Source organism: Stenella coeruleoalba (assembly GCF_951394435.1).
Source record: "Stenella coeruleoalba genome assembly, chromosome: X".
NCBI classification, from domain to species: domain Eukaryota; kingdom Metazoa; phylum Chordata; class Mammalia; order Artiodactyla; family Delphinidae; genus Stenella; species Stenella coeruleoalba.
The window spans coordinates 22,403,994-22,429,888 of NC_137152.1; the positions used below are offsets into that span (position 1 = coordinate 22,403,994).

Sequence of the window (25,895 nt, forward strand, 5' to 3'; positions counted from 1 at the left end):
TTTCTTTTTTTTCTCTTGTGAGAACATCTAGGATCTACTCTCTTAGCAACTTTCAAGTATACAATACAGTATTGGGTTTTTTGTTTTTAATTTTTTTGGAGTATAGTTGCTTTACAATGTTGTGTTAGTTTCTACTGTACAGCAAAGAGGAGATATATGTATACGTAAATCTTCCTTGGATTTCCTTCCTAGTTAGGTCACCACAGAGCATTGAGTACAGTTCCCTGTGCTATAAAGTAGTTCTCATTAGTTATCTATTTTATACGTAGTATCTATAGTGTGTATATGTCAATCCCCATCTCCCAATTCATCCCACCCCCTCTTTCCCCCTTGGTATCCATACGTTTGTTCTCTACATCTGTGTCTCTATTTCTGCTTTGTAAATAAGATCGTCTATACCAATTTTTTCAGATTCCACATATATGTGTTAATATACAATATCTATTTTTCTCTTTCTGACTTACTTCACTCCATATGACAGTCTCTAGGTCCATCCACGTCTCTACAAATGACCCAATTTGTTCCTTTTTATGGCTGAGTAGTATTCCATTGTATATATGTACCACATCTTCTTTATCCATTCCTCTGTTGATGGACATTTAGGTTGCTTCCATGTCCTGGCTATTGTAAATAGAGCTTCAGTGAACATTGTGGTACATGACTCTTTTAGAATTATGGTTTTCTCAGGGTATATGCCCAGTAGTGGGATATCTTTCAAATCAAGAAGGTCAACTACGCTGAAAAGAAGGTCTGTTGTATGCAGGGTGGGAAGAGATAATCAGGTGGTTGCAAGTAGCTATTCATTGCCAGGAAGTCTTTATAGCTGTGTTATAGTTTTTGCCTGGCCTGGAAGAGACATTTGCTTACTACATCCACTGTCAAGAAGTGTGTGCTATGTCGAAGAAGCATACAGGGAGAGGAGGGAAAAGTAGTGCAGTAGGATGTAGGTGAGGGTTGTTTAGAGGGATTAAGCAAAAAAATAAATGTAAATCAGAACTTCGTAGCCATTAACTAATAGTTCATTCATTCATGCATTCATTTAACAAATGTTTATTGAGAGTGCCTGTTATATGCCTGGCACTGTACAAGACACTTAGGGAAATCGTTAGGCTTCTTAAGTCCTTATGCTCCATTGGCCATCACTGAATAAATTCTTATAATGGATTATTCTCCATGTGTCAGAAGAAACTGGAGTGTTCAGAAAGGGAGAAAGAGTATAAGAGATTATTTTTTGAAAAGTGCCTGAATCATTTAAAAGTTAAGCATAGAATAACCATATGACTCAACATTTCCACTTCTAAGTATGCACCCAAAAGTACTGAAGGAAGACACTCAAACAAATACTTGTAGGTGAATGTTCATAGCAGCATTATTCTTAATAGCCAAAATGTGGAAACAAACCCAAATGTTCATCAGCTTATATACCAAGAAACTAAATATGATATATCCATACAATAGGCTATTATTAAGCCAAAAAAAGGAATGAAGTACAGATGCATACGGTAGCAGGAATGAACCTTGAACATATTATGCTAAGTGAAAGAAACCAGACACAAAAGTCCACATATTGTACGATTTCTTTTATATGAAATATTCCAAGTAAGCAAATCCGTAAAGACAGAAAGCAGATTGGTGGTTGTCAGGGGCTATGGGGATGGAGAAATGGCTAGTAATTGCTAATGGGTATGGATTTCCTTTTGGAATGATGAAAATGTCTTAGAATAAGATAGAGGTGATGGCTGCACAACATTATGGATGTAGTAAATGACACTTCACTGTGCACTTTCAAACAGTTAATTTTACGTTGCGTGAATTTTACCTTGTTAAAAATATGTGCCTTTAAGAATTCAAACAGCATACAGCTAACTCTCTCATTTTACCTCTTATGAGAAGAATACATATTAACAGCGGAGGCAGCAAAATAAGGGAAAACAGGTAATTACAAATTGAGATTGTTATGAAGAAAATAAACAGAAATAAGATGGATGGTGATAGAGGAGGTCAGCCATAGCTTCTCTGAAGAAATTTGTCATTTATATGACCTTGAGACCACTTCCTGAGCCTCAGTTTCCTTCAGTGCCATGTTTGTTTGTTTGTTTGTTTGTTTGTTTAATCTCTCTCTCTTTCTTTCCCTCCAGAAGAGGTCTAGAAGGAGACCTTGGGGTCTATAGTGGTGAAGTTTGAAAGTTCTCGTGCCCAAGAATAACTCAGGTGGAGAAATACTAGACTAGAATTTCATACACTGAGGCCTCCTCAAGTCTAATATTCCAGGAATACTAGGCTAGAAAAATTAAAATGATAAAATTATATTATTCATTTTCTGTCAAAAAGTGGGAGATAATTATTTTGAATTTATAGTTAGCAGAAGATTGAGGATGAAGTTCAACTTACAGGTTAAATTATTAAGAAAGAATTTCAAACAAGAAGACAATAAATTGGCATTTTTAGGTCTTATCAATTGCTCAGTGTTCTTACTCTAATCTTTTCAGAAGCACTGATTTCAACCACAGTTAAATCAATAGGTCCTCCAGAGCTCTTCTGAAAGGAAAACCTAATCCAAACAAATTTCACATTTAGTGTCAGTAGCTGGAAGCATAGTGTGTGTAAGGAAGATAAGATAGAGGGGCCACACACATAGCTTCAGGCATCACCATAAGGACTGATAGAAAAAAATTACAGATAGAAAAATTGGAAGGCTTTAAGATTAGAAATAAACTATCAAAGTATGTTTAAGGCTTAACAAACTGTAAGAGGTTCCCTCCACAATCTAACCCTGACTTGTTTTTTTTTTTTTTTTTTTGCCATACGCGGGCCTCTCACCATTGTGGCCTCTCCCGTTGTGGAGCACAGGCTCCGGACGCGCAGGCTCAGCGGCCACGGCTCACGGGCCCAGCTGCTCCGTGGCATGTGGGATCTTCCCGGACCGGGGCACGAACCCGTGTCCCCTGCAACGGCAGGCGGACTCTCAACCACTGCGCCACCAGGGAAGCCCTAACCCTGACATTTGTGATTCCCAACATTTTATTTTCACAACGAATGATTAAACAGTACAGTCAAATTTATGGTTAAGTAGTCACCTTCCAAACAGTGGAGTAACTGAACTTTCAGATCTTCCATCCCTCTGTGCTGCTTTTCAGTGCCCAAGCGTTTGTAACACTTCAAGAATACTCTGTGCTTTTGTTTTCACACAAAAAAATTATGTACAAAAGATTATGACTTGAAAAAAGACCAGTGAATGTTAGAGTAAACCATGTAAAACATAGAAGCCTAAAACAACTTAATCCTTAAAAAACATTGATCAAATCCCTGTCTTTCTCAGCACTTCCTAAGTGGGAAGAGATTTCCAAACATTATGGAAATGTTATTATTTCCCCTAGGGACCAGGAAATTAACATAATATACAGGTCAAGTGTTTCGTGGCGCCGCCGTTAGAGGACATATTTAACAGTCATGTTACTGGTAATTCTGTTAGAGTGGAGAGAAACACTGAATACTATGGATTATCATTCATAGGGGGTGTGATTACAGAATGATTGAAACTGTGCTACCCTTAGGTATGGCATAACATGGCTTTTATTTTACTCTATAGCTAATCAGGCAATATACAAAATTTCTCTTCCCCCATATATTTTTCTTTCTTACCCCCTGCCTGCACTACCCAAATTTCCACACCTCGATCTGTAGCTGCGTGATGTTGTCATCCTTCAAAAGATAAATTATAAAATCTCTGGTAGCTCCCATGCATGCCAGTTCAGAATCTTTCACTTTTTCAAAGTAACACACCACTAAGGAACCTATGGAGAACTTCGATACACTGTACTGACTTCCAGAGACTACTTACAGAAAATATTCTAACTTTATTTTTTGTGTCATAGATTTACTTCTTGATTATGTTCCAAAATATTTGTTAATCCCCAGTATTTGCACTGGACTTAAGGCTAGATTTCCTTCTTCCTTATAAGACAGGGCCCTAAGCCAGTCCTTTCAGAAGCCATTTCTTTTACAAGTATGTATATATATATGTAGAAAGCGTGTAGTAGAAAGAGCTGAAGAAACCATGATATTTCTTTAATACCTGCTGCTTGCTCCATCTTATTCTTTATTAGATGTTTGGGAGCTTAAGGACCTAACTTTTCAAAGAAATCTAAGTTAGGGCGTGTTCTGCCTTTCTCCAGTAGGCATCTATTCTAGAATATAAAATAATATAAAATCAGGGCTAAGAGTAGGTAACTTTCTTTTGTTTTAAGCAATGTATATATAGTTTATGTGTGCTAACCCAGCACTACTTATCTTCAGTAGTATACAGAAGAGACCAATGAATTAGAAGTTAGGAGATATATGTTCTAATCCCATTTCTGCCACCAATTAGTAGAACTTAGACAAATCATTGACTTCAAAAAAAATAAATAATTGACTTCTTTAGGCTTTGGGTCCCTTTGCTGTAACCTCAGGAGGCTGAAAGAAGTAACTCTCTCTAAACTGTTTGTACAATACATTTTGTGTACTTGGTGTGTCCTGCAGGGTTACCCTTGCCAGAGAAAACTAGGTTTTGAAAAAATTTCACATTAATATCATTTCTTCACTGGAAAAGATGAGTATTGACTCTCAATTATGAACAACTGTTTTGTCCACATACCTGTAATATCCTGTCTCTCTCTACCCATTTTATAAACATTGGAACCAGCAGTCATGATTTAACTTTTGCCTAGATTGCAGCTCATCTTTTAAAACAATAGAAGCTGAGTAGATATGTGCTGATGATTTTTACCGTAAATCCTGGAGGAGCATTCTTTCCCCGTTTACCCCATTCCACTGTATTTCCCCGACTGCAGAGAGCCACAGTGCCATAGCAGTCATGCTGCAAATTTAATGATGGTGGATGGGACTCTTCACTTTGAGAGTGTCTAATTTCCCCCAGGGCGATCATATGTTTATTAATGTGTCACAGGTTGCTTGCTTCCTGTTAACTCTTCTCAGTAAATAGGACTGTAGCATTCATTGGATGCTGCCTTATTTTTAGCTTTTTAAATCACCTCCTGATGAACAGAAACAGTAAACAAGTATTAAAACATGGAAAGTAATTTGAAAGTAGTGCTATCCTGGGGAGTCTGGAATTCCAGACATTACCAGACAGTAGTAAATCAGCAGTCACCTCACAAAGCTAGGGAATAAAAGACAGGAGAATAACATCTAAGGGTGCTCATCTGGAGCCACTTTCTGAAAATTAGGAGTCAGTTGCATTTATAGTAGAGCAAGAGGGGGTGGCTGAGGTAGAGTCGTATTTTTCATAAACTTCTCATTCTTGTCCAACGCAGTCAGGTATCCCAGGACTTATCTGGATTCTTATGCTTCACAGTCATTAAACACCACAGAACTGAAGGCATCGTCATGGTGATATTGCCTATCTAACCTGCCTTGTAAACAAACACTGTTTAGCCCTACTGCAAAAGAGAAATATAAAGGAAGTAGGAAAAAGGGACGAAGTACTGCTGATAAGCTCTAATACTTACTGAGTGCTCACTAAAAGACTGACACTGTGTTTTAACATGCTTGATTCCCACAGTAACCTATGAGGTCTGTAGTATTATTTTCTCCTTGTACAAATGAGGAAATGGAAGCCTAAGGAGTCAAGTAACTTTTCCTAATTTCAAAAGTAATGAGTGATTGGGCTGGAATCTGAAACTCTGCAGTTGGGCTTTAGAGATCTTACTCTTAACCCAACTGCCTGTAGAAAAAAAGGCCTGGTATTTGATACAAGGAGGTGTGGGGAAATCGACAACAGTGTAAGTTTGAATAGAAAGAAAACATAAGATTTTTGAATTTAGAAGATTAATGTGGAAGGTTCAAGATTAGAATTCACTGATTTACTTCCTAGAAAAGTCTGTTCTTTAAGAATTCTAACGTGTTCTACAAATATCAGTATTTTTCTAAAACTTTGAATATTTTCTTAAGACACATTTGAATGCATCCTAAGATAGCTAATAACTTAGTTATTTTTTTCTGAAAAAAAATATCTTAAAATGAGCCGGAGAAGAGCATGCTCCAGTCTGTACTGGAGTTAAATTAATAAATAATGCATGAGCAATATTGCTGGCAGCCCCAAAGAGGATTTTTTTTTCCCTCTTGAGTGTGAAGCTCAAGCTAAAATTTAACACACTTTGCTTTCTCTCAAAGCTGTTTCTTTTTCAGTATCTTACATGCTAAAAGATTGACTCTACCTTTCATATACTCATCTGAAAAAAATTCTTTATCATCTTGTATGCCTCTCTCTTTCCTTCACTCCTTCACTGTCACATTATTCTATATCTTTAATATATTTTGAACATGATCCCTCCTTCCTATCTCGCTGGGCATTGCCTTTGTTGGAGTTGCCTTTTTTTTTTCCCTGAATGAATGCAGTTGCTTTCTAATTTGTCTCACTGTACTTAGTCCTCCTTGCAATCCAATCCAATCCATTTTTCTCACTACAGTCAGAAAAATCTTTCCAAAATCCAATTGTCATCATTTCCCAGCATAAAGTCCAAAGTCCTTACGGTGGCTTTACAGGACTTTCAGTCTGGCTCCTGCCCGCATCTCCAGTCTCAATTCCTGCTGTTCCTTTATCACTATTTTATAACCCAGCCACACCAAATTATTTGCAATTACTCAAACATGCCAAGCTGTGTCATGCCTTCAAGCCTTTGTGCATACTATTCTCTGAAATAACCTTTCTTAAAATTGTTAAATTCTTACTCACACTTTAAGATACTCAGATATCACAATTTATGAGGACTTCTTGTTTCTTTCTTTGACACTACTGTGTGGTACATACCCCTTTGTAGTACTTACCACCTTGAATTTTTTTTTTTTTTTTTTTTTTTTTTTTTTTGCGGAACGCGGGCCTCTCACTGTTGTGGCCTCTCCCGTTGCGGAGCGCAGGCTCAGCGGCCATGGCTCACGGGCCCAGCCGCTCCGCGGCATATGGGATCCTCCTGGACCGGGGCATGAACCAGTGTCCCCTGCATCGGCAGGTGGACTCTCAACCACTGCGCCACCAGGGAAGCCCCTCACCTTGAATTTTAACTATTTACTTGTGTATCACTTCTGGAGTGTGAGGGACTGGGGGCAGGAAATAGGTCTCATCATTCTAGCAAAATCCCTAAGCGCATTCTCTCAGGATATTTTTCAGGCTACTAATTGACTGTTTAATGGTTGATGGTGTCACCTATTAACTATTTTAGATATACTTGTAATGTACATATTATATGAAGCTAGAGAAATCTACAATCAGTAGCCCTAAATTCTAATTTTGTGGACATTTTCTTTGTTACCCAATATAAAGTTGAATAACTAACAGTAATGGAAAACTCTGTTTTTCTCCTTTACTCTCAACACTTCTCATGCCAGTTATGTGGGGTTTTTCCCACACCAAGCAATTCTTCAACCTGCTGGATATCCTACAATTAAGTTCATTTCGGACACTGTTTACCTGGACTTAGCATCAGATCCTACAGGTTAAGGGCTCAGTTCTGCATGACTGCCCCCACCCGCGACACACACAATTCAGATGCCAATTGCTAGTCCACAAATTTACCTCCACTTCTGACTGACTGGTTGTAAATCAGAGGTCCGCAGAATGCGCTTCTCATATTCTTCCATTATGCTTAATAGGTCAGTTACATTTTTCTCCTTCTTTGTTCAGTTTACCAATTTTATTTTAAACTAATTTGTATTGGAGTATAGTTGATTTACAATGTTGTGGTAGTTCCTGCTGTACAGCAAAGTGCATCAGTTATACGTATATCCACTCTTTATTTTTGTTTTTTTTAATTTTTACTTTTTGGCACACCGCGTGGCATGCAGGATCTTAGTTCCCTGACCAGGAATTGAACCTGTGCACCCTGCATTGGAAGCACAGAGTCTTAACCACTGCACCACCAACGAAGTCCCTATCCACTCTTTTTTAGATTCTTTTCCCATATATGTCATTACAGAGTATTGTGTAGAGTTCCCTGTTCTATACAGTAGATTCTTATTAGTTATCTATTTTATATATAGTAGTATGTATATGCCAGTCCCAATCTCCAAATTTATCCTTTACCCCCGTTTCCCCCTTGGTAACCATAAGTTTGTTTTCTAGACCTACGACTCTATTTCTGTTTTTTGGTTTTTTACTTTTTCATAACATCTTTATTGGAGTATAATTGCTCTACAATGGTGTGTTAGTTTCTGCCTTATAACAAAGTGAATCAGCTATAAGTATACATATATCCCCATATCCCCTCCCTCTTGCGTCTCCCTCTCACACTACCTATCCCACCCCTCTAGGTGGTCACTAGACACGGAGCTGATCTCCCTGTGCTATGCGGCTGCTTCCCACTAGCCATCTATTTTACATTTGGTACTCAATATATGTCCATGCCACTCTCTCACTTCATCCCAGCTTACCCTTCCCCCTCCCCGTGTCATCAAGTCCATTCTCTACGTCTGCATCTTTATTCTTCTCCTGCCCCTAGGTTCTTGAGAACCTTTTTTTTTGTTGTTCTAGATTCCATATATATGTGTTAGCATACGGTATTTGTTTTTCTCTTTCTGACTTCACTCTGTATGTCAGACTCTAGGTCCATCCACTTCACTACAAATAACTCAGTTTCGTCTCTTTTTATGGCTGAGTAATATTCCAATGTACGTATGTGCCACATCTTCTTTACCCATTCATCTGTCGCTGGACACTTAGGTTGCTTCCATATCCTGGCTATTGTAAATAGAGCTGCAATGAACATTTTGGTACATGACTCTTTTTGAATTATGGTTTTCTCAGGGTATATGCCCAGTAGTGGGATTGCTGGATCATACGGTAGTTCTATTCTTAGTTTTTAAGGAACCTCCATACTGTTCTCCATAGTGGCTGTATCAATTTACATTCCCACCAACAGTGCAAGAGGGTTCCCTTTTCTCCACACCCTCTCCAGCATTTGTTGTTTGTAGATTTTCTGATGATGGCCATTCTGACCGGTGTGAGGGGATACCTCATAGTAGTTTTGATTTGCATTTCCCTAATAATTAGTGATGTTCAGCAGCTTTTCACGTGCTTCTTAGCCATTTATATGTCCTTTTTGGAGAAATGTCTATTTAGATCTTCTGCCGATTTTTTGATTGGGTTGTTTGTTTTCTTCATATTGAGCTGCATGAGCTGCTTGTATATTTTGGAGATTAATCCTTTGTCAGTTGCTTCATTTGCAAATATATTCTCCCAATCTGAGAGTTGTCTTTTTGTCTGGTGCATGGTTTCCTTTGATGTGCAAAAGACTTTAATTTTCATTAGGTCCCACTTGCTTATTTTGTTTTTATTTCCGTTTCTCTAGGAGGTGGGTCAAAAAGGATCTTGCTGTGATGTATGTTATAGAGTGTTCTGCCTGTGTTTTCCTGTAAGACTTTTATAGTGTCTGGCTCTTTAATCCATTTTGAGTTTATTTATGTGTACGGTGTTAGGGAGTGTTCTAATTTCAATCTTTTACATGTAGCTGTCCGTTTTCCCAGAACGACTTATTGAAGAGGCTGTCTTTTCTCCATTGTGTAGTCTTGACTCCTTTATCAAAAATAAGGTGACCTTATGTGAATCGGTGTATCTCTGGGCTTTCTGTCCTGTTCCATTGATCTATATTTCTGTTTTTGTGCCAGTACCATACTATCTTGATTACTTTAGCTTTATAGTGTAGTCTGAAGTCCGGGAGCCTGATTCCTCCAGCTCCGTTTTTCTTGCTCAAGATTGCTTTGGCTATTTGGGGTCTTTTGTGTTTCCATACAAATTGTGAAATTTTTTGTTCTAGTTCTGTGAAAATGCCAGTGGTAGTTTGATAGGGATTGCATTGAATCTGTAGATTGCTTTGGGTAGTGGAGTCATTTTCACATTATTGATTCTTTCAATCCAGGAATATGGTGTATCTCTCCATCTGTTTGTATTATTTTTAATTTCTTTCATCAGTGTCTTCTGTCTCCTTAGGTAGGTTTATTCCTATGTATTTTATTCTTTTTGTTGCAATGGTAAATGGGAGTGTTTCCTTAATTTCTCTTTCAGATTGTTCATGATTAGTGTATAGGAATGCAAGAGATTTCTGTGCGTTAATTTTGTATCCTGCTACTTTACCAAATTCATTGATTAGCTCTAGTAGTTTTCTGGTAGCATCTTTGGGATTCTCTATGTATAGTATCATGTCATCTGCAAACAGTGACAGCTTTACTTCTTCTTTTTCGATTTGGATTCCTTTTATTTCTTTTTCTTCTCTGATTGCTGTGGCTAAAACTTCCAAAACTATGTTGAATAATAGTGGTGAGTGTGGGCAACCTTGTCTTGTCCCTCACCTTAGAGGAAATGGTTTCAGTTTTTTACCATTGAGAACAATGTTGGCTGTGGGTTTGTCATATATGGCCTTTATTATGTTGACGAAAGTTCCCTCTATGCCTACTTTCTGGAGGGTTTTTATCATAAATGGGTGTTGAATTTTGTCAAAAGTTTTTTCTGCATCTATTGAGATCATGTGGTTTTTATCCTTTAATTTGTTAATATGGTACATATGTCACATTGATTGATTTGCATATATTGAAGAATCCTTGCATTCCTGGGATAAACCTCTCTTGATCATGGTGTATGATCCTTTTAATGTGCTGTTGGATTCTGTCTGCTAGTGTTTTGTTGAGGATTTTTGAATCTATGTTCGCCAGTGATATTGGCCTGTAGTTATCTTTCTTTGTGACATCTTTGTCTGGTTTTGGTATCAGGGTGATGGTGGCCTCGTAGAATGAGTTTGGGAGTGATCCTCCCGCTGTCATATTTTGGAAGAGTTTGAGAAGGATAGGTGTTAGCTCTTCTCTAAATGTTTGATAGAATTCGCCTGTGAAGCCATCTGGTCCTGGGCTTTTGTTGGAAGATTTTTAATCACAGTCTCAATTTCAGTGCTTGTGATTGGTCTGTTTATATTTTCTATTTCTTCCTGGTTCAGTCTCAGAAGGTTGTGCTTTTCTAAGAATTTGTCCATTTCTTCCAGGCTGTCCATTTAACTGGCATTTAGTTGCTTGTAGTAATCTCTCATGATCCTTTATATTTCTACAGTGTCAGTTGTTTCTTCTCCTTTTTCTTTTCTACTTCTATTGATTTGAGTCTTCTCTCTTTTTTTGTTGATGAGCCTGGCTAATGGTTTATCAATTTTGTTTATCTTCTCAAAGAACCAGCTTTTAGTTTTATTGATCTTTGCTACTGTTTCCTTCATTTCTTTTTCATTTATTTCTGATCTGATCTTTATGATTTCTTTCCTCCTGCTAGCTTTGGGGTTTTTTGTTCTTCTTTCTCTAATTGCTTTAGGTGTAAGATTAGGTTGTTTATTTGAGATGTTTCTTGTTCCTTGAGGTAGGATTGTATTGCTATAAACTTCCCTCTTAGAACTGCTTTTGCTGTATCCCACAAGTTTTGGGTCATTGTATTTTCATTGTCATTTGTTTCTAGGTATTTTTGATTTCTTCAGTGATCTCTTGGTTATTTAGTAGTGTGTTGTTTAGCCTCCATGTGTTTGTATTTCTTACAGGTTTTTTCCTGTAATTGATATCTAGTCTCATAGCGTTGTGGTCGGAAAAGACACTTGATACCATATCAGTTTTCTTAAATTTACCAAGGCTTGATTTGTGACCCAAGATATGATCGATCCTGGAGAATTTTCCATGAGCACTTGAGAAGAAAGTGTATTCTGTTGTTTTTGGATGGAATATTCTATACATATCAATTAAGTCCATCTTGTTTAATGTATTATTTAAAGCTTGTGTTTCCTTATTTATTTTCATTTTGGATGATCAGTCCGTTGGTGAAAATGGGCTGTTCAAGTCCCCTACTGTGATTGTGTTAGTGTCAATTTCCCCTTTTATGGGTGTTAGTATTTGCCTTATGTATTGAAGTGCTCCTATGTTGGGTGCATAAATATTTACAATTGTTGTATCTTCTTCTTGGATTGATCCACCCATCATTATGTAGTGTCCTTCTTTGTCTCTTCTAATAGTCTTTGTTTTAAAGTCTATTTTGTCTGATATGAGAATTGCTACCCCAGCTTTCTTTTAATTTCCATTTGCATGGAATATCTTTTTCGATCCCCTCACTTTCAGTCTGTATGTGTCCCTAGGTCTGAAGTGGGTCTCTTGTAGACAGCATATATATGGGTCTTGTTTTTGTATCCATTCAGCCAGTCTCTGTCTTTTGGTTGAAGCATTTAATCCATTTACATTTAAGTTATTATTGATATGTATGTTCCTATTACCATTTTCTTAATTGTTTTGGGTTTGTTATTGTAGGTCTTTTCCTTCTCTTGTGTTTCCTGCCTAGAGAAGTTCCTTTAGCATTTGTTGTAAAGCTGGTTTGGTGGTGCTGAATTCTCTTAGCTTTTGCTTGTCTGTAAAGGTTTTAATTTTTTCATTGAATCTGAATGAGATCTTTGCTGGGTAGAGTAATCTTGTTTGTAGGTTTTTCCCTTTCATCACTTAAACATGTCCTGACACTCTTTTCTGGCTTGCAGAGTTTCTGCTGAAAGATCAGCTGTTAACTTTATGGGGATTCCCTTATATGTTATTTGTTGCTTTTCCCTTGCTGCTTTTAATACTTTTTCTTTGTATTTAATTTTTGATAGTGTGATTAATATGTGTCTTGGCATGTTTCTCCTTGGATTTATCCTGTACGGGACTCTCTGTGCTTCCCAGTGGGCTTGATTGACTATTTCCTTTACCATATTAGGGAAGTTTTCAATTATAATCTCTTCAAATATTTTCTCAGTCCCTTTCTTTTTCTCTTCTTCTTCTGGGACCCCTATAATTGAAATGTTGGTATATTTAATTTTGTCCCAGAAGTCTCTGAGACTGTCCTCGATTCTTTTCATTCTTATTTCTACATTCTGCTCTGCAGTAGTTATTTCCACTATTTTATCTTCCAGGTCACTTACCCATTCTTTTGCCTCAGTTACTGTCCTATTCAGTCCTTTTACAGAATTTTAAATTTCATTTATTGTCTTGTTCATCATTGTTTGGTCTTTAGTTCTTGTAGGTCCTTGTTAAACATTTCTTGTATTTTCTCCATTCTATTTCCGAGAGTTTGGTAATATTTACTGTCATTACTCTGAATTCTTTTTTGGGTAGACTGCCTATTTCCTCTTCATTTGTTTAGTCTGGTCGGTTTTTACCTTGCTCCTTCATCTGCTGTGGGTTTCTCTGTCTTCTCATTTTGTTTTACTTACTGTGTTTGGGGTCTCCTTTTCACAGGCTGCAGGTTCGTAGTTCACGGTTTTTTTTGATGTCTGCCCCCAGTGCCTAAGGTTGGTTCAGTGGGTTGTGTAGGCTTCCTGGTAAAGAGGAGTAGTGACTGTGTTTTGGAGGATGAGGCTGGATCTTGTCTTTCTGGTGGGTAGGATTGCGTCTGGTGGTGTTTTTTGGGGTGTCTGTGACCTTATTATGATTTTAGGCAGCATCTGTGCTAATGGGTGGGGTTGTGTTCCTGTTTTGCTAGTTGTTTGGCATAGGACGTCCAACACTGTAGCTTGCTCTTCGTTCAGTGGAGCTGGTTCTTAGTGTTGAGATGGAGATCTCTGGGAGAGCTTTTGCTGTTTGATATTATGTGGAGCCAGGACGTCTCTGGTGGACCAATGTCCTGAACTCAACTCTCCCACCTCAGAGGCACAGGCCTGACACCCAGCTGGAGCACCAAGACCCTGTCAGGCACATGGCTCAGAAGAAAAGGGAGAAAAAAAGGAACGAAAGAAAAAAGTAAAATAAAATAAAGTTATTAAAATAAAAAATTAAAAAATATATATTTAAAATAAAAAAATTAAAAAGTAATTAAAAAAAGAAAAAAAAGTATGGACAGACAGAACCCTAGGACAAATGGTAAAAGCAAAGCTATACAGACAAAATCACACAAAGAAGCATACACATATGCACTCACAACAAGAGAAAAAGGAAGTAAGTATATATATCTATATATAAAAATAAAGGAAGAGAGCAGCCAAATCAATAAACAAATCTGCCAATGATAATAAACTCTAAATACTAAACGAAGATAAACATAAACCCAGAAACAAATTAGATGCAGAAAGCAAACCCCAAGTCTACAGTTGCTCCCAAAGTCCACTGCCTCAATTTGGGATGATTCGTTGTCTATTCAGGTATTCCACAGATGCAGGGTACATCAAGTTGATTGTGGAGATTTAATCCGCTGCTCCTGAGGCTGCTGGGAGAGATTTCCCTTTCTCTTCTTTGTTCGCACAGTTTCTGTGGTTCAGTTTTGGATTTAGCCCCGCCTCTGCGTGTAGGTCGCCTGAGGGCGTGTGTTCCCGTCCAGACAGGACGGGGTTAAAGGAGCAGCTGATTAGGGAGCTCTGGCTCACTCAGGCTGGGGGCGGAGCACGAGGTGCAGGTACAGAATGCAGGGCGAGCCTGTGGCGGCAGAGGCCAGCATGAGTGACTTTGCAACAGCCTTAGGTGGGACTCTGGCAGCAGCGGGCTGCACAGGCTCCCGGGATGGGAGGTGTGGAAAGTGAGCTGTGGTTGCACACAGGCTTCTTGGTGGCAGCAGCAGCAGCCTTAGCGTCTCATGCCCGTCTCTGGGATCCTCGCTGATAGCCACGGCTCGCACCTGTCTCTGGAGCTCCTTTAAGTGGCGCTCTGAATCTGAATCCCCTCTCCTCGCGCACCAGGAAACAAAGAGGGAAGAAAAAGTCTCTTGTGTCTTCAGCAGCTCCAGACTTTTTGCCGGACTCTGTCCCGGCTAGCTGTGGCACACTAACCCCTTCAGGCTGTGTGCACGCAGCCAACCCCAGTCCTCTCCCTGGGATCCGACCCTCCGAAGCCCGAGCCTCAGCTCCCAGCCCCCGCCCGCTCCCGCGGGTGAGCAGACAAACCCCTCGGGCTGGTGAGTGCTGGTCGGCACTGATCCTCTGTGCGGGAATCTCTCCGCTTTGCCCTCCGCACCCCTGTGGCTGCGCTCTCCTCCGTGGCTCCGAAGCTTCCCCCCTCCACCACCCACAGTGTCTGCCTGCGAAGGGGCTTTTAGTGTGTGGAAACGTTTCCTCCTTCACGGCTCCCTCCCACTGGTGCAGGTCCCATCCCTATTCTTTTGTCTCTTTTTTCTTTTGCCCTACCCAGGTACGTGGGGAGTTTCTTGCCTTTTGGGAGGTCTGAGGTTTGCTTCCAGCGTTCAGTAGTTGTTCTTTAGGAGTTGTTCTACATGTAGATGTAATTCTGATGTATTTGTGGGGAGGAAGGTGATCTCTGCCTCTTACTCCTTCGCCATCTTAAGGGTCTCCCCAAGGGTGGTTCCTATTAGGAAAACTTCCAGCTCAAAATTCTGCTTTCTTGGGTCATTAAACTAGCAGTGGAGACTCTCCAGCCTTCTGTTTCTTTATCTTTTGGTGAGGCACAGCCCTCTCCAATAGTCCATAGATGGCTTCTTTTGTATTAGATCCCAGCTCAGGTCCGGCGCAGACACAGCTGACTGCGACCAGACTTTCTCTATTTCTGTTTTGTAAATAAGTTCATTTGTGCCATTTTTTTTTTAGATTCTGCATATGTGATATCATATGATATTTGTCTTTCTCTGTGTGACTCACTTCACTCAGTATGACAATCTCTAGGTCCATCCGTGTCGCTGCAAATGGCATTATTTCATTCTTTTTTACGGCTGAGTATGAATTTACCAATTTTAGCATATTATGACCAGGCTTGACTTGTTTCTTGACCTAAATCTTCCTTTATTTTATTTTCCTAGATAAAATCTAAATAAAAATGTCTATTAAACAGTTTTTCAAACCAAACTTTTATATAATATAAAATTTTTTTCTAGCATATGAAAAATATACAAATGGTTTAACAGAACCAAGCATTGTTTAGCTGGCTGACAAGATAGAGCCCTGTGGAATAAGCCATGATACCATACATTAATTATCAGTAGAGTTTTTATCCCTCTCTTCCTCTCTCCCTTTTTGAGTGAAGTAAATACACTGCCTTGACAACAGTTGCTTTTTGTTCACACCAGGCCACCATATTTATTCTGCTTCATTACAGAAACTCCACTTACTGTATGAAAGTATCCATCTCACTGACAGTGGGTGAAAATGACACTGGACTGTGCTACAATTCCAAGATGAAGTACTTTGATAAAGCTGAACTTAGCAAAAGCAAGGAAATTTCGTGCCGTGACATAGAAGATTTTTTACTACCATCCAGAGAACCTGAAATCCTATGGTATAAGGTATGGACTATGAATGATTTTATCACTTATAAATAGATTAATGTGTACCTTATTCTAGGGCAAGTTGGATAAAAACATTTAAATGGGTGTTATATAGTTCAGTTCTGCCTTCCTAAGACACTGCAGCAAGTTGTGCTGGTCATTATAAGTTTTTAAACCAGGGGCTTTGATAATCCAAGTCAGTATTTGTATTTTTAGTACATTGTAATAAGCTACTATGTTAATGTTTATATCTAGTTTATGCTGATAATCCTATCAAGTCTATTATAATCTGCGTTGATAATTTCAGGAACTAAAATGCATTAAGCATTCATTTCAAACTCTTCATATAAGCAGTCCAAAATGTCCCCAAACAAGGAGAAAAAGGATTGACTTGCTTCTGTGATAAAATGGTGTACTAGTTTTATTGAAATATTCTGTTTAATAGAAGTATCTTTGTGCATATCCTAATCCCTTTTGTATAAAAGCATACATGTTTTTAAAAATCCGATGAAAATGTATACGATTATAAAAATAGTGTTAGATTAACTTCTTTTCAAAAACCAGAAGCAACTTCAGGCTTAAGCAGAATAATCAGACGCTGTTCTTCCTGTCACATCATTGACTTTGACTGAATTTCAAGATTTGAACATGTTCTTCAACTTATTTATATCTAAAAGATGCTTTTGTTATTGAACATACCCAAGAAAATACAATATAGATGTTATGAACATTTGTCTGGAATATGTTTTCCATGATTTAAAGATACCTAGTGTAAACTTTTGCTTTGTCCAACTAACTGGAAATAGGAATTTAGGAAGCTGGATCTTTTAGTAACTAGATTCACAAATGTCAGTGTACAGAATATGAGCCCTCAGGACTGATAACGAATTCAAAACTTGTTAGAAATGAAACAGGAAGTACATCTTTAACAATTTTTAAAGGATTTTTCCAAAATTAGTAATGCCCTTCTTTGAATGACTTTCTTTTGATTCTTGACAGTAAGCAATGGAGTATTCAGAACATCAGGGGAACTGTTGAAATATTTTTCTACTTTTCCCTCGGATTTCTGTATTAGACAGTATTAAATAGCCCTTAAATATTAGCCCCACTATTTCTGTTCCTGTACATGTGAGCTTTATTTACTTTTAAAGTTTTTTAATTATATATTTCTCACCCTGATTTTCTGTAGTTTGCCTCCACAGGAGGATTCTAAGCAAGCCCTGATGATTTCCTCAAAGGGGAGAGGTATTAGGGGCGTTTGACACAAGATCTTCAAGTACAGATATTTTTCTAATACTCATATGTGTACATTCAGCTTCTAAATATGCAATTTCCTTGTTGTTTGCCAATAAGTTGATCTTAAGAGTCATGCACTTTTTCTCACTTTTTGCAAATAGTATCTCAAAATTTGCTGAAACATTAGAGGCCACACACACACACACACACACACACACAGAGTCACACACTCAGTTTTTTAAATGGCTGGCCTCATATTGGTCCTTTAGTCATGCTTCCACCATCTCCCCAGTCATTGTGACCTTACGCTATAAAGACCATCATTAGTGAAGTGATGGGTGGAGATGCAGTATATGTGGAATTTAGAAGTTTTGTAACAATTCAGATTATTTTTCCATAGTCAAGGTAATATGTATTGCATACATTTAGTGTATAATTTATGCAACTATGACAGTTTATGCAACTAATATGAGGATATTAAGTGTATATTTTGGACTGAAATAACCAGATAATTGTCCTCCAATTATACACAGGCATTGAGACACATAATCAAAATAATGGTCTGCATAAATTTGATCTGGCAATAAATTTTTAACAAAATAATATTACCTCTGACTAGTGTTAAAAGGTTTAAAGTTATTTTATCCTCATTCCACTGATTTCGAATATGGCTAGAGAAAATGGACTTCTGTTTGGCAAAAACAGAAATCTCCTGAGCCAACATCATTATAATCCAAAGCTTAAAGCAGAGACCATAATTTGGTAGACTGTGAGACTATAAAGACCTTGCATATAAATAATGGCCCTTTCTTCCAGGGACTGTAGAATATATATGCTATGAAAAGATTGAATTATTTCTAAATGCAGCCTTAAAAGATTTAAAATACTGAACTAAAGCATTTTTCTCTATAGAATTAGTTTTTCTGCTTTCCACTAAAAAATTCATTTTATATTTTATATTATCAGTATCAAAGTAGTTAATTTCATAATCATCAAATGCAGACTATTTGCTTCTAAAAATGATGTCTGGAGTAATCTTAATAAATGTCATTTTCTTATATCTAATAATCAATACATATATGATTTAGAGACACTAAAGTTAGACGTTAATAAAGTGACTCTTGCTAAAAGTGCTTTTTTCAAATTGAGGTGCCTGATTTCCCAGAGATGTGGAGAAGTTTTGAAAATCTGTAGCATTAATTCACAACTCTAGCTCTTTTAAAATCTAACTTTAGAAGCTTTTAGTTTAGTTATTTTAAATACTTTAAGTTACTATATGTACTATAAAAATTTTGTCTTCTTCACGTAGGAATGTAGGACAAAAACATGGAGGCCAAGTATTGTATTCAAAAGAGATACCCTGCTTATAAGAGAAGTCAGAGAAGACGACATTGGAAATTATACGTGTGAATTAAAATATGGAGGCTTTGTTGTGAGAAGAACTACTGAACTAACTGTTACAGGTAAGCACAGTCTTCAATATTTCATTTGCAAGTAATGAAACTAACATTTTAAGTTTCATTTTTTGTGCTGCATATTGATTTTTTTTCAAATCTTTGCAATGAAGGAAGTGCTTAACCAAATGCTAAGTGGATTCCTATAAGTGAAATTTATTCCTCCTTGCTTTCAAATCATGTTGCCCTGAAATGCATATGAAAGGTTAAAGAAAATAGGCTTAGGGGATTATAGAAATGTTAGCTTTTGAAAGTTCTTGAAATAATGAGTTTACAGTTTCAGAAAATTATGCTTATATTTTGTAGCGGTATAATTTTTGGAAACACTTCCTAGAATGTTGAAATGGAATATATGAAATCTACCTCTGTCTTCCTGTCTTGCTCCAAATTAGAAGAATTACTTTTCTTTTCATTTATCACTCTATGAACCTGATATACGTGTTCTCATGAACTTGAATATAACAAAATTTCAGATACAATAATTGAATAATTATGTGAGATGCATTGCATGGACTCATTCCCATACCTGGTTGCTAAGGTAGAAGGGCATGAGAACAAGGTTCAGAACACTGTCTGAAATCACGAATCTACAGCTCACTAGTCACATGACTATATTTTAATCACCACAACCTTCAAAATATCACTTTCCTCGTGTATAAAATGGTGATGGTAAAGTTTGCCTTGTTTATTTCATAGCATTTTTGCAAGAATTGAATGAGGCAAGCTAATACATATGAAATCAACTTGCAAAACATAGAATTATATCCAAATATGCATCGTTTTGTCATGTTAAATGATGTCATGTTAAATATTGTATTCGTTCCCTGTTTTATGTTATTGAATACTTCTCTCAAAGTGGTTCCAACACAAAAAAGGGGGGGAATCAAGACCAATACTTTAGGCAGTTGAAGGCATTATTCTCATCTTATTAAGAGAGATTCTTCTTGGTGACATTCTTTGTACAATCTTTTTTTCTTTTTTTTTTTTTAATTTTTGTCCTACTGCATGGCAAGCAGGATCTTAATTCCCTGACCAGGGATCGAACCCGCATCCCCTGCAGTGGAAGTGTGCAGTCTTAACCTCTGGACCACCAGGGAAGTCCCTGTACAATCATTTTTATGAAACATATATATAAAAGTAAGAAAAGGATATCAGATACTTTAAAGAGATTTCCATTTGTTCATTGATTCACTTAAAATAGTTTTCCCGTATATGAAAATTGTTTTGTGGTAGTCACCTTCATCTTACAATAATCACCTTGAAATCTTGAAATTATGATATGATATAGTTTGACTTAAAAACAAAATCTGATTTCATGAAATTCATTTGATGGATAGTAATTATTCAGCTTGAAAGGAAATTTAGTTAAATAAGTAAGATGCTCTTTGGTAATGCCTTTGATAGATATTAGACCCAGTAAGTAACTGACAATAGCAATACATGGTACACTTGAATAGTAAACACACATTTAATCATGTATTATGTACCTATGATGTACACATGTATGATTTGCACTAGTTTTGTTTTCAGCTTTGTTGTGTATAATAGGTCTTCGTATAGAAAATTAACACTTTTATCACTTTACCTCCCTGTTTAATGGAACAGTGAAAAACATAACTATCTGTACTTGGGTTTTCTTTACAATAAATGTTGAATATTTTATTATTTCTTTTTTGCTCTTAATCTATACTGAAGTAGCTTTTCAAGGAGTAGGTACTGAGACAAAGGAATTAAAACATACTGAAAATAATGAAAAAATATCTATTCTGTAAAGAAAATAGAATGAACTTCTAGTCTTTATTCTTTGGAGTGTAGAGCTAATTCTTGGTAAGCACATCTTTCCCCTTTCTAGAAACGCTAGGTTACTAAAACACTGTCTAGAAGAGGTGATTGGAAAACAGTCTCCTAGAGACTGGAAACTGGGTCCCAAATGGTAAAATCATGTAAGTGAGGCTATTTTGTACAATCAGTAATAGAATTGTTTTCTCGTATATGCTACCCAGGGCTATTATATTTTTGTACATTCATTTTCTCCAAAAAATATCTCCTTTTCTTTATGCAAAAAGGAGGAATAATTATTTCTTGATATCCAAAAGGAAGTTAATGAAAGTTTACATTCAGTTGAATATTATGAATACCTCTAATTTAAATAGCTCTACCTGTGACATTGATTTGGGGAAATAAAGTATAAAGCAAAATTTCATTATATATGAAATTTTGGTTGAATCATAGAGCTGCATGTCCCATAGTTAAAAATAATATGTATTAAAATGCATTTTAGGTTTTAACAAGAAGTCTGTTGGCAAGATATATTTATGCATAACATTGCTTTAAATAGTGTTACACTATAGCTCATTTACTTTGGCTATGGCCAAAGAGCAATTCTTAGAACCCAAGTTAAACTCTCAGTAAAGCAACGAAGGTGGGCATTTTCTCTGAGCAATAATTGATCCCTGCTTTGTATCTTGTTTTTCTGCATATCATGGTCATGTTATACTTAATGTAAATCTTATGCAAAGCATGATATCATTTAGTTTTAGTGGATCTGCCTTAGCTGATAATATATATTTTGAAGTGTGTTACAATGTTTCTTTAAAATAAAACAAAAGAGAGTCCAATACATGAAGAGAAAAGAAAATTTCTGGATAAATAAAGTGGCATCTTACAGGCCATATTGTAAGCTTTTATGGGAGATCTTTGGTTTATTAAAAGTATATGTGTCGGGCTTCCCTGGTGGCACAGTGGTTGAGAGTCCGCCTGCCGATGCAGGGGACGTGGGTTCGTGCCCCAGTCCGGGAAGATCCCACATGCCGCGGAGTGGCTGGGTCCGTGAGCCATGGCCGCTGAGCCTGCACGTCCGGAGCCTGTGCTCCGCAACGGGAGAGGCCACAACAGTGAGAGGCCCACATACCGCAAAAAAAAAAAGTGTATGTGTCTACTAACTGAAGTAGTGGTTCAGGAAGACAGATCACAGTGAAAGAAACAATAAACCTGATTGACACTTTTGGTATACTTTAAACATTTTTTTAATAGATCTTTATTGGAGTATAATTGCTTCACAATAGTGTGTTAGTTTCTGTTGTACAACAAAGTGAATCAGCCATATGCATACATATGTCCCCATATTCCCTCCCTCTTGAGCCTCCCTCCCATTCTCCCTATCCTACCTCTCTAGGTCATCACAAAGCACTGAGCTGATTACCCTGTGCTATGCTGCTGCTTCCCACCAGCCAACTGTTTTATATTCGGTAGTGTATATATGTCGATGCTACTCTCACTTTGCCCCAGCTTCCCCTTCCCACCTCGTGTCCTCAAGTCCATTCTCTATGTCTACATCTTTATTCCTGCCCTGCAACTAGGTTCATCAGTACCATTTTTTTTTAGATTCCATATATATGTGTTAGCATACGGTATTTGTTTTTCTCTTTCTGACTTACTTCACTCTGTATGTCAGACTCTATGTCCATCCACCTCACTACAAATAACTCAATTTCATTTCTTTTTATGGCTGAGTAATATTCCATTGTATATATGTGCCACATCTTCTTTATCCATTCATCTGTTGATGGACACTTAGGTTGTTTCCATGTCCTGGCTATTGTAAATAGTGCTGCAGTGAACATTGGGGTACATGTCTCTTTTTGAATTATGGTTTTCTCAGAGTATATGCCCAGTAGTGGGATTGCTGGGTCATATGGTAGTTCTATTTTTAGTTTTTTAAGGAATCCCCATACTGTTTTCCATAGTGGTTGTGTCAATTTACATTCCCAGCAACAGTGCAGGAGGGTTCTGTTTTCACCACACCCTTTCCAGTATTTATTGTTTCTAGATTTTTTGAAAATGGCCATTCTGACCAGCATGAGGTGATACCTCTTTGTCTGCATTGGGTCTTCATTGCTGTGCGCGGGCTTTCTCTAGTTGTGGCAAGCGGGGGCTACTCTTCTTTGTCGTGCGTGGGCTTCTCATTGTGGTGGCTTCTCTTGTTGCGGAGCACGGGCTCGAGGCACGTGGGCTTCCGTAGTTGTGGCACATATGTTCAGTAGTTGTGGCTCGCAGGCTCTAGAGCACAGGCTCAGTAGTTGTAGCACACGGGCTTAGTTGCTCTGCGGCATGTGGGATCTTCCTGGACCAGGGCTCAAACCCATGTCCCCTGCATTGACAGGCAGATTCTTAATAACTGCACCACCAGGGAAGCCACAGTGAAAGAAACAATAAATGTGCTTGACACTTTTGGTATACTTTAAACATTTAAAAAAAATAAACATAAGATGTTTCAGCATCGTTTGTAGCCTCTACCCTCTTCTCTACGCCTCAGCCACACTGTTTTACTGTTTTTCTCCAAATATCCTCCCTCTTAATCCTTACTCCTTGTGTGCTGCCTCTGGAATGTTTCTTCTTCCACGTTGTCACAGAGCTGACTCTTACTCTTTCTTCGAGGCACAGCTAAAATGTTTACCTCTACCACACTGCATTATAACTATTTGTTGCCACTCCTGGTTTTTCACAAGAACATGAATTTTTCAGAGTTAAGGGCAATGTCTCTTTTTTTATAAACATTTTAGTTGAGAATAGTTTTACATTTACAGAAAAAATAAAAAGGATAATAGGGAGAGATCCCGTATTCCCCACACCCAGTTTCCCCTATTATTAACATCTAACATTAGTATGGTACACTTGTTACAATTAACTAATGTTGCTATATTATTATTAACTAAAGTCCATATTTTATTCAGATTTCCTTAATTTTTACCTAATGTCCTTTTTCTGTTCCAGGATCCCATTTAGGATAGCACATAACACTGAATTGTTTTGTTTCCTTAGGCTCCTTTTAGCTGTTACTGTTACTGACTTCCTTTGTTTTTGATAATTTTGACAATTTTAACAAGTGCTTATTTTGTAGAATGTCCTTCAACTGTGATTTGTTTGATGTTTTTCTTATGATTAGACTTGAGTTATATATTCCTGGAAGACCATAGAGGTAAAAATCACAACATATCGTACTATCAACATGGCGTCACTGTTGATGTTGACATTCATCACTTGGTAGTATTAGTCACTTCTTGGTCAGATTTTGCCACTGTAAACTTACTCTTTTTTACAGCTTTCCCTACTCTGCTCTTTGGAAGGAAGTCATTATCTGTAGTCCACACTTAAGGAGTGAGGAGTCATGCCCCTACCTCTTTGAAGTCAGAGTATATGCTTAAATTATTTGGAATTCTTCTACATGGGACATATATCTATTTTCCTACATTTATCTACTTATTCAATCATTGTCTATATCAGTATGGTATGGACTCATGAATATTTCTTTTATACTTTGGTTTGTATACACCATCACCTTATTTATTTTGTTGTTCAGATTGTTCCAACTTTGGCCCTTTGGAGCGTTTTTAGTTTGTGTGTGTGTGTGTGTGTGTGTGTTTGAGTATTTATTTATTTTCAGACCCTACAAGGTGCTCCAGGATCATCTTATGTATTTCCTGCCCTAGCCCTGCAGTCAGCTATTTCTTCCGAAGAGTCCCTTTTCCTTTTGTTGGAGAATGGTGCTAGAAACTAAGATCTGGGCATTGGGAGTACTCCTTGCTAATCAAGTATAGTTGCTTCTAAGACCTGTCAGTTGACAGAGCAAGGAAATATGAGTATACTAACCCAGGTATATACACATATCTAGAAATATTTCTGTATGTAACCATTCATATCTATATTGAACTAAACATGAGTTCATACTTATGTCTCTAACTCTAATCCATTACCATAGGGATCATTCTGGCCTCTTCCTTTGGCTTATGTGTAACCTTCTGTCCAATAGTGAGAAACCTGGTTACCACCATCTGCCATCTATTTCCTTAATTGTTTTTTTTTTGTTAATTTATGTATTTATTTTTGCTGTGTTGGGTCTTTGTTTCTGTGTGAGGGCTTTCTCTAGTTGTGGCAAGCGGGGGCCACTCTTCATCGCGGTGCGCGGGCCTCTCACTATCGCGGCCTCTCTTGTTGCGGAGCACACGCTCCAGACGTGCAGGTTCAGTAGTTGTGGCTCACGGGCCTAGTTGCTCCACGGCATGTGGGATCCTCCTAGACCAGGCCTCGAACCCATGTCCCCTGCATTAGCAGGCAGATTCTCAACCACTGCACCACCAGGGAAGCCCCCTTAATTGTTTATTTCCAAATAGGTGTGCAATGGGATCAAAGTTGTTGACCTGTACCCCTATGAGAAACAACTTTATAGACTAGAGTATATTGCTTATATACAGTTTCTTTTGACTTTAGTCTTACAGACTCCACCCATTTCCAAAGTTACTTAGGTCAGCACCTTTTCCTCCCATCCCCTTCAGTGAGGTTGTAATATATTGATAGTTAGGTTGTTTTATCACATTCTGCATTCCCTCCGGAGATCTTCCATCCTCCTAAATAATGTCTTCAAAATTTTGCATATATTAAGGTTTGTAGGGGAGGAAAAATAATTTTCTGTCTACCCTTCAGAGTTCTTGGCTAAGACCCCCTGTAATAAAAGACAAATTAACAAGAGAAAAACAAACAGAAGTTTATTAACATGTATATGTCACGTGTACCTTGAAGATACCCAGGGAAACTTAGTACCTCACCAAGATGGCCAAAGCCACTCCCTTAAATGTCATCTTCAGCTAAAGACAAAAGAAAGGTTTTTTGGTTGGGGGAGGGGGAGAAAGGCCAGTTATGGGGGGTTACCAGGAAAAGCACAGTAAGCAAGGGTAAGTCTAAATCTAAATCTAAATGCCTTCTCCATTGGTAAGAGTTTCTGGAGATTTAGTCGTTTTTCTCTTGCTGGTACAGAGAGGGAGACACCCTTACATAAATGAAGATTTTTTTATAAGTGTAAATTCCCCTTACAAAAGGGTAACTCTTAGTTTATTTTTAGAGCTTCTCCTGTGTCTGCAGTTTCTCAAAATAACCAGCTCAAAATTATCTTTATATCAAAGAGGCATATTTTTGGG

General features: G+C 37.7%; 1 protein-coding gene across 6 annotated transcripts in view; it reads left to right on the forward strand.

The window, feature by feature from the left end:
• IL1RAPL1 (interleukin 1 receptor accessory protein like 1) overlaps window positions 1-25,895 on the forward strand; it is a 1,345,156-nt gene that overhangs the window by 757,739 nt on the left and 561,522 nt on the right. For all 6 annotated transcript variants that reach the window (XM_079910445.1, XM_079910444.1, XM_079910446.1 and 3 more), the window contains 2 exons: window positions 16,066-16,252; window positions 18,780-18,933. In XM_079910445.1, the coding sequence (XP_079766571.1) occupies window positions 16,066-16,252; window positions 18,780-18,933 (341 nt within the window). The remainder of the gene's footprint in view (window positions 1-16,065; window positions 16,253-18,779; window positions 18,934-25,895) is intronic.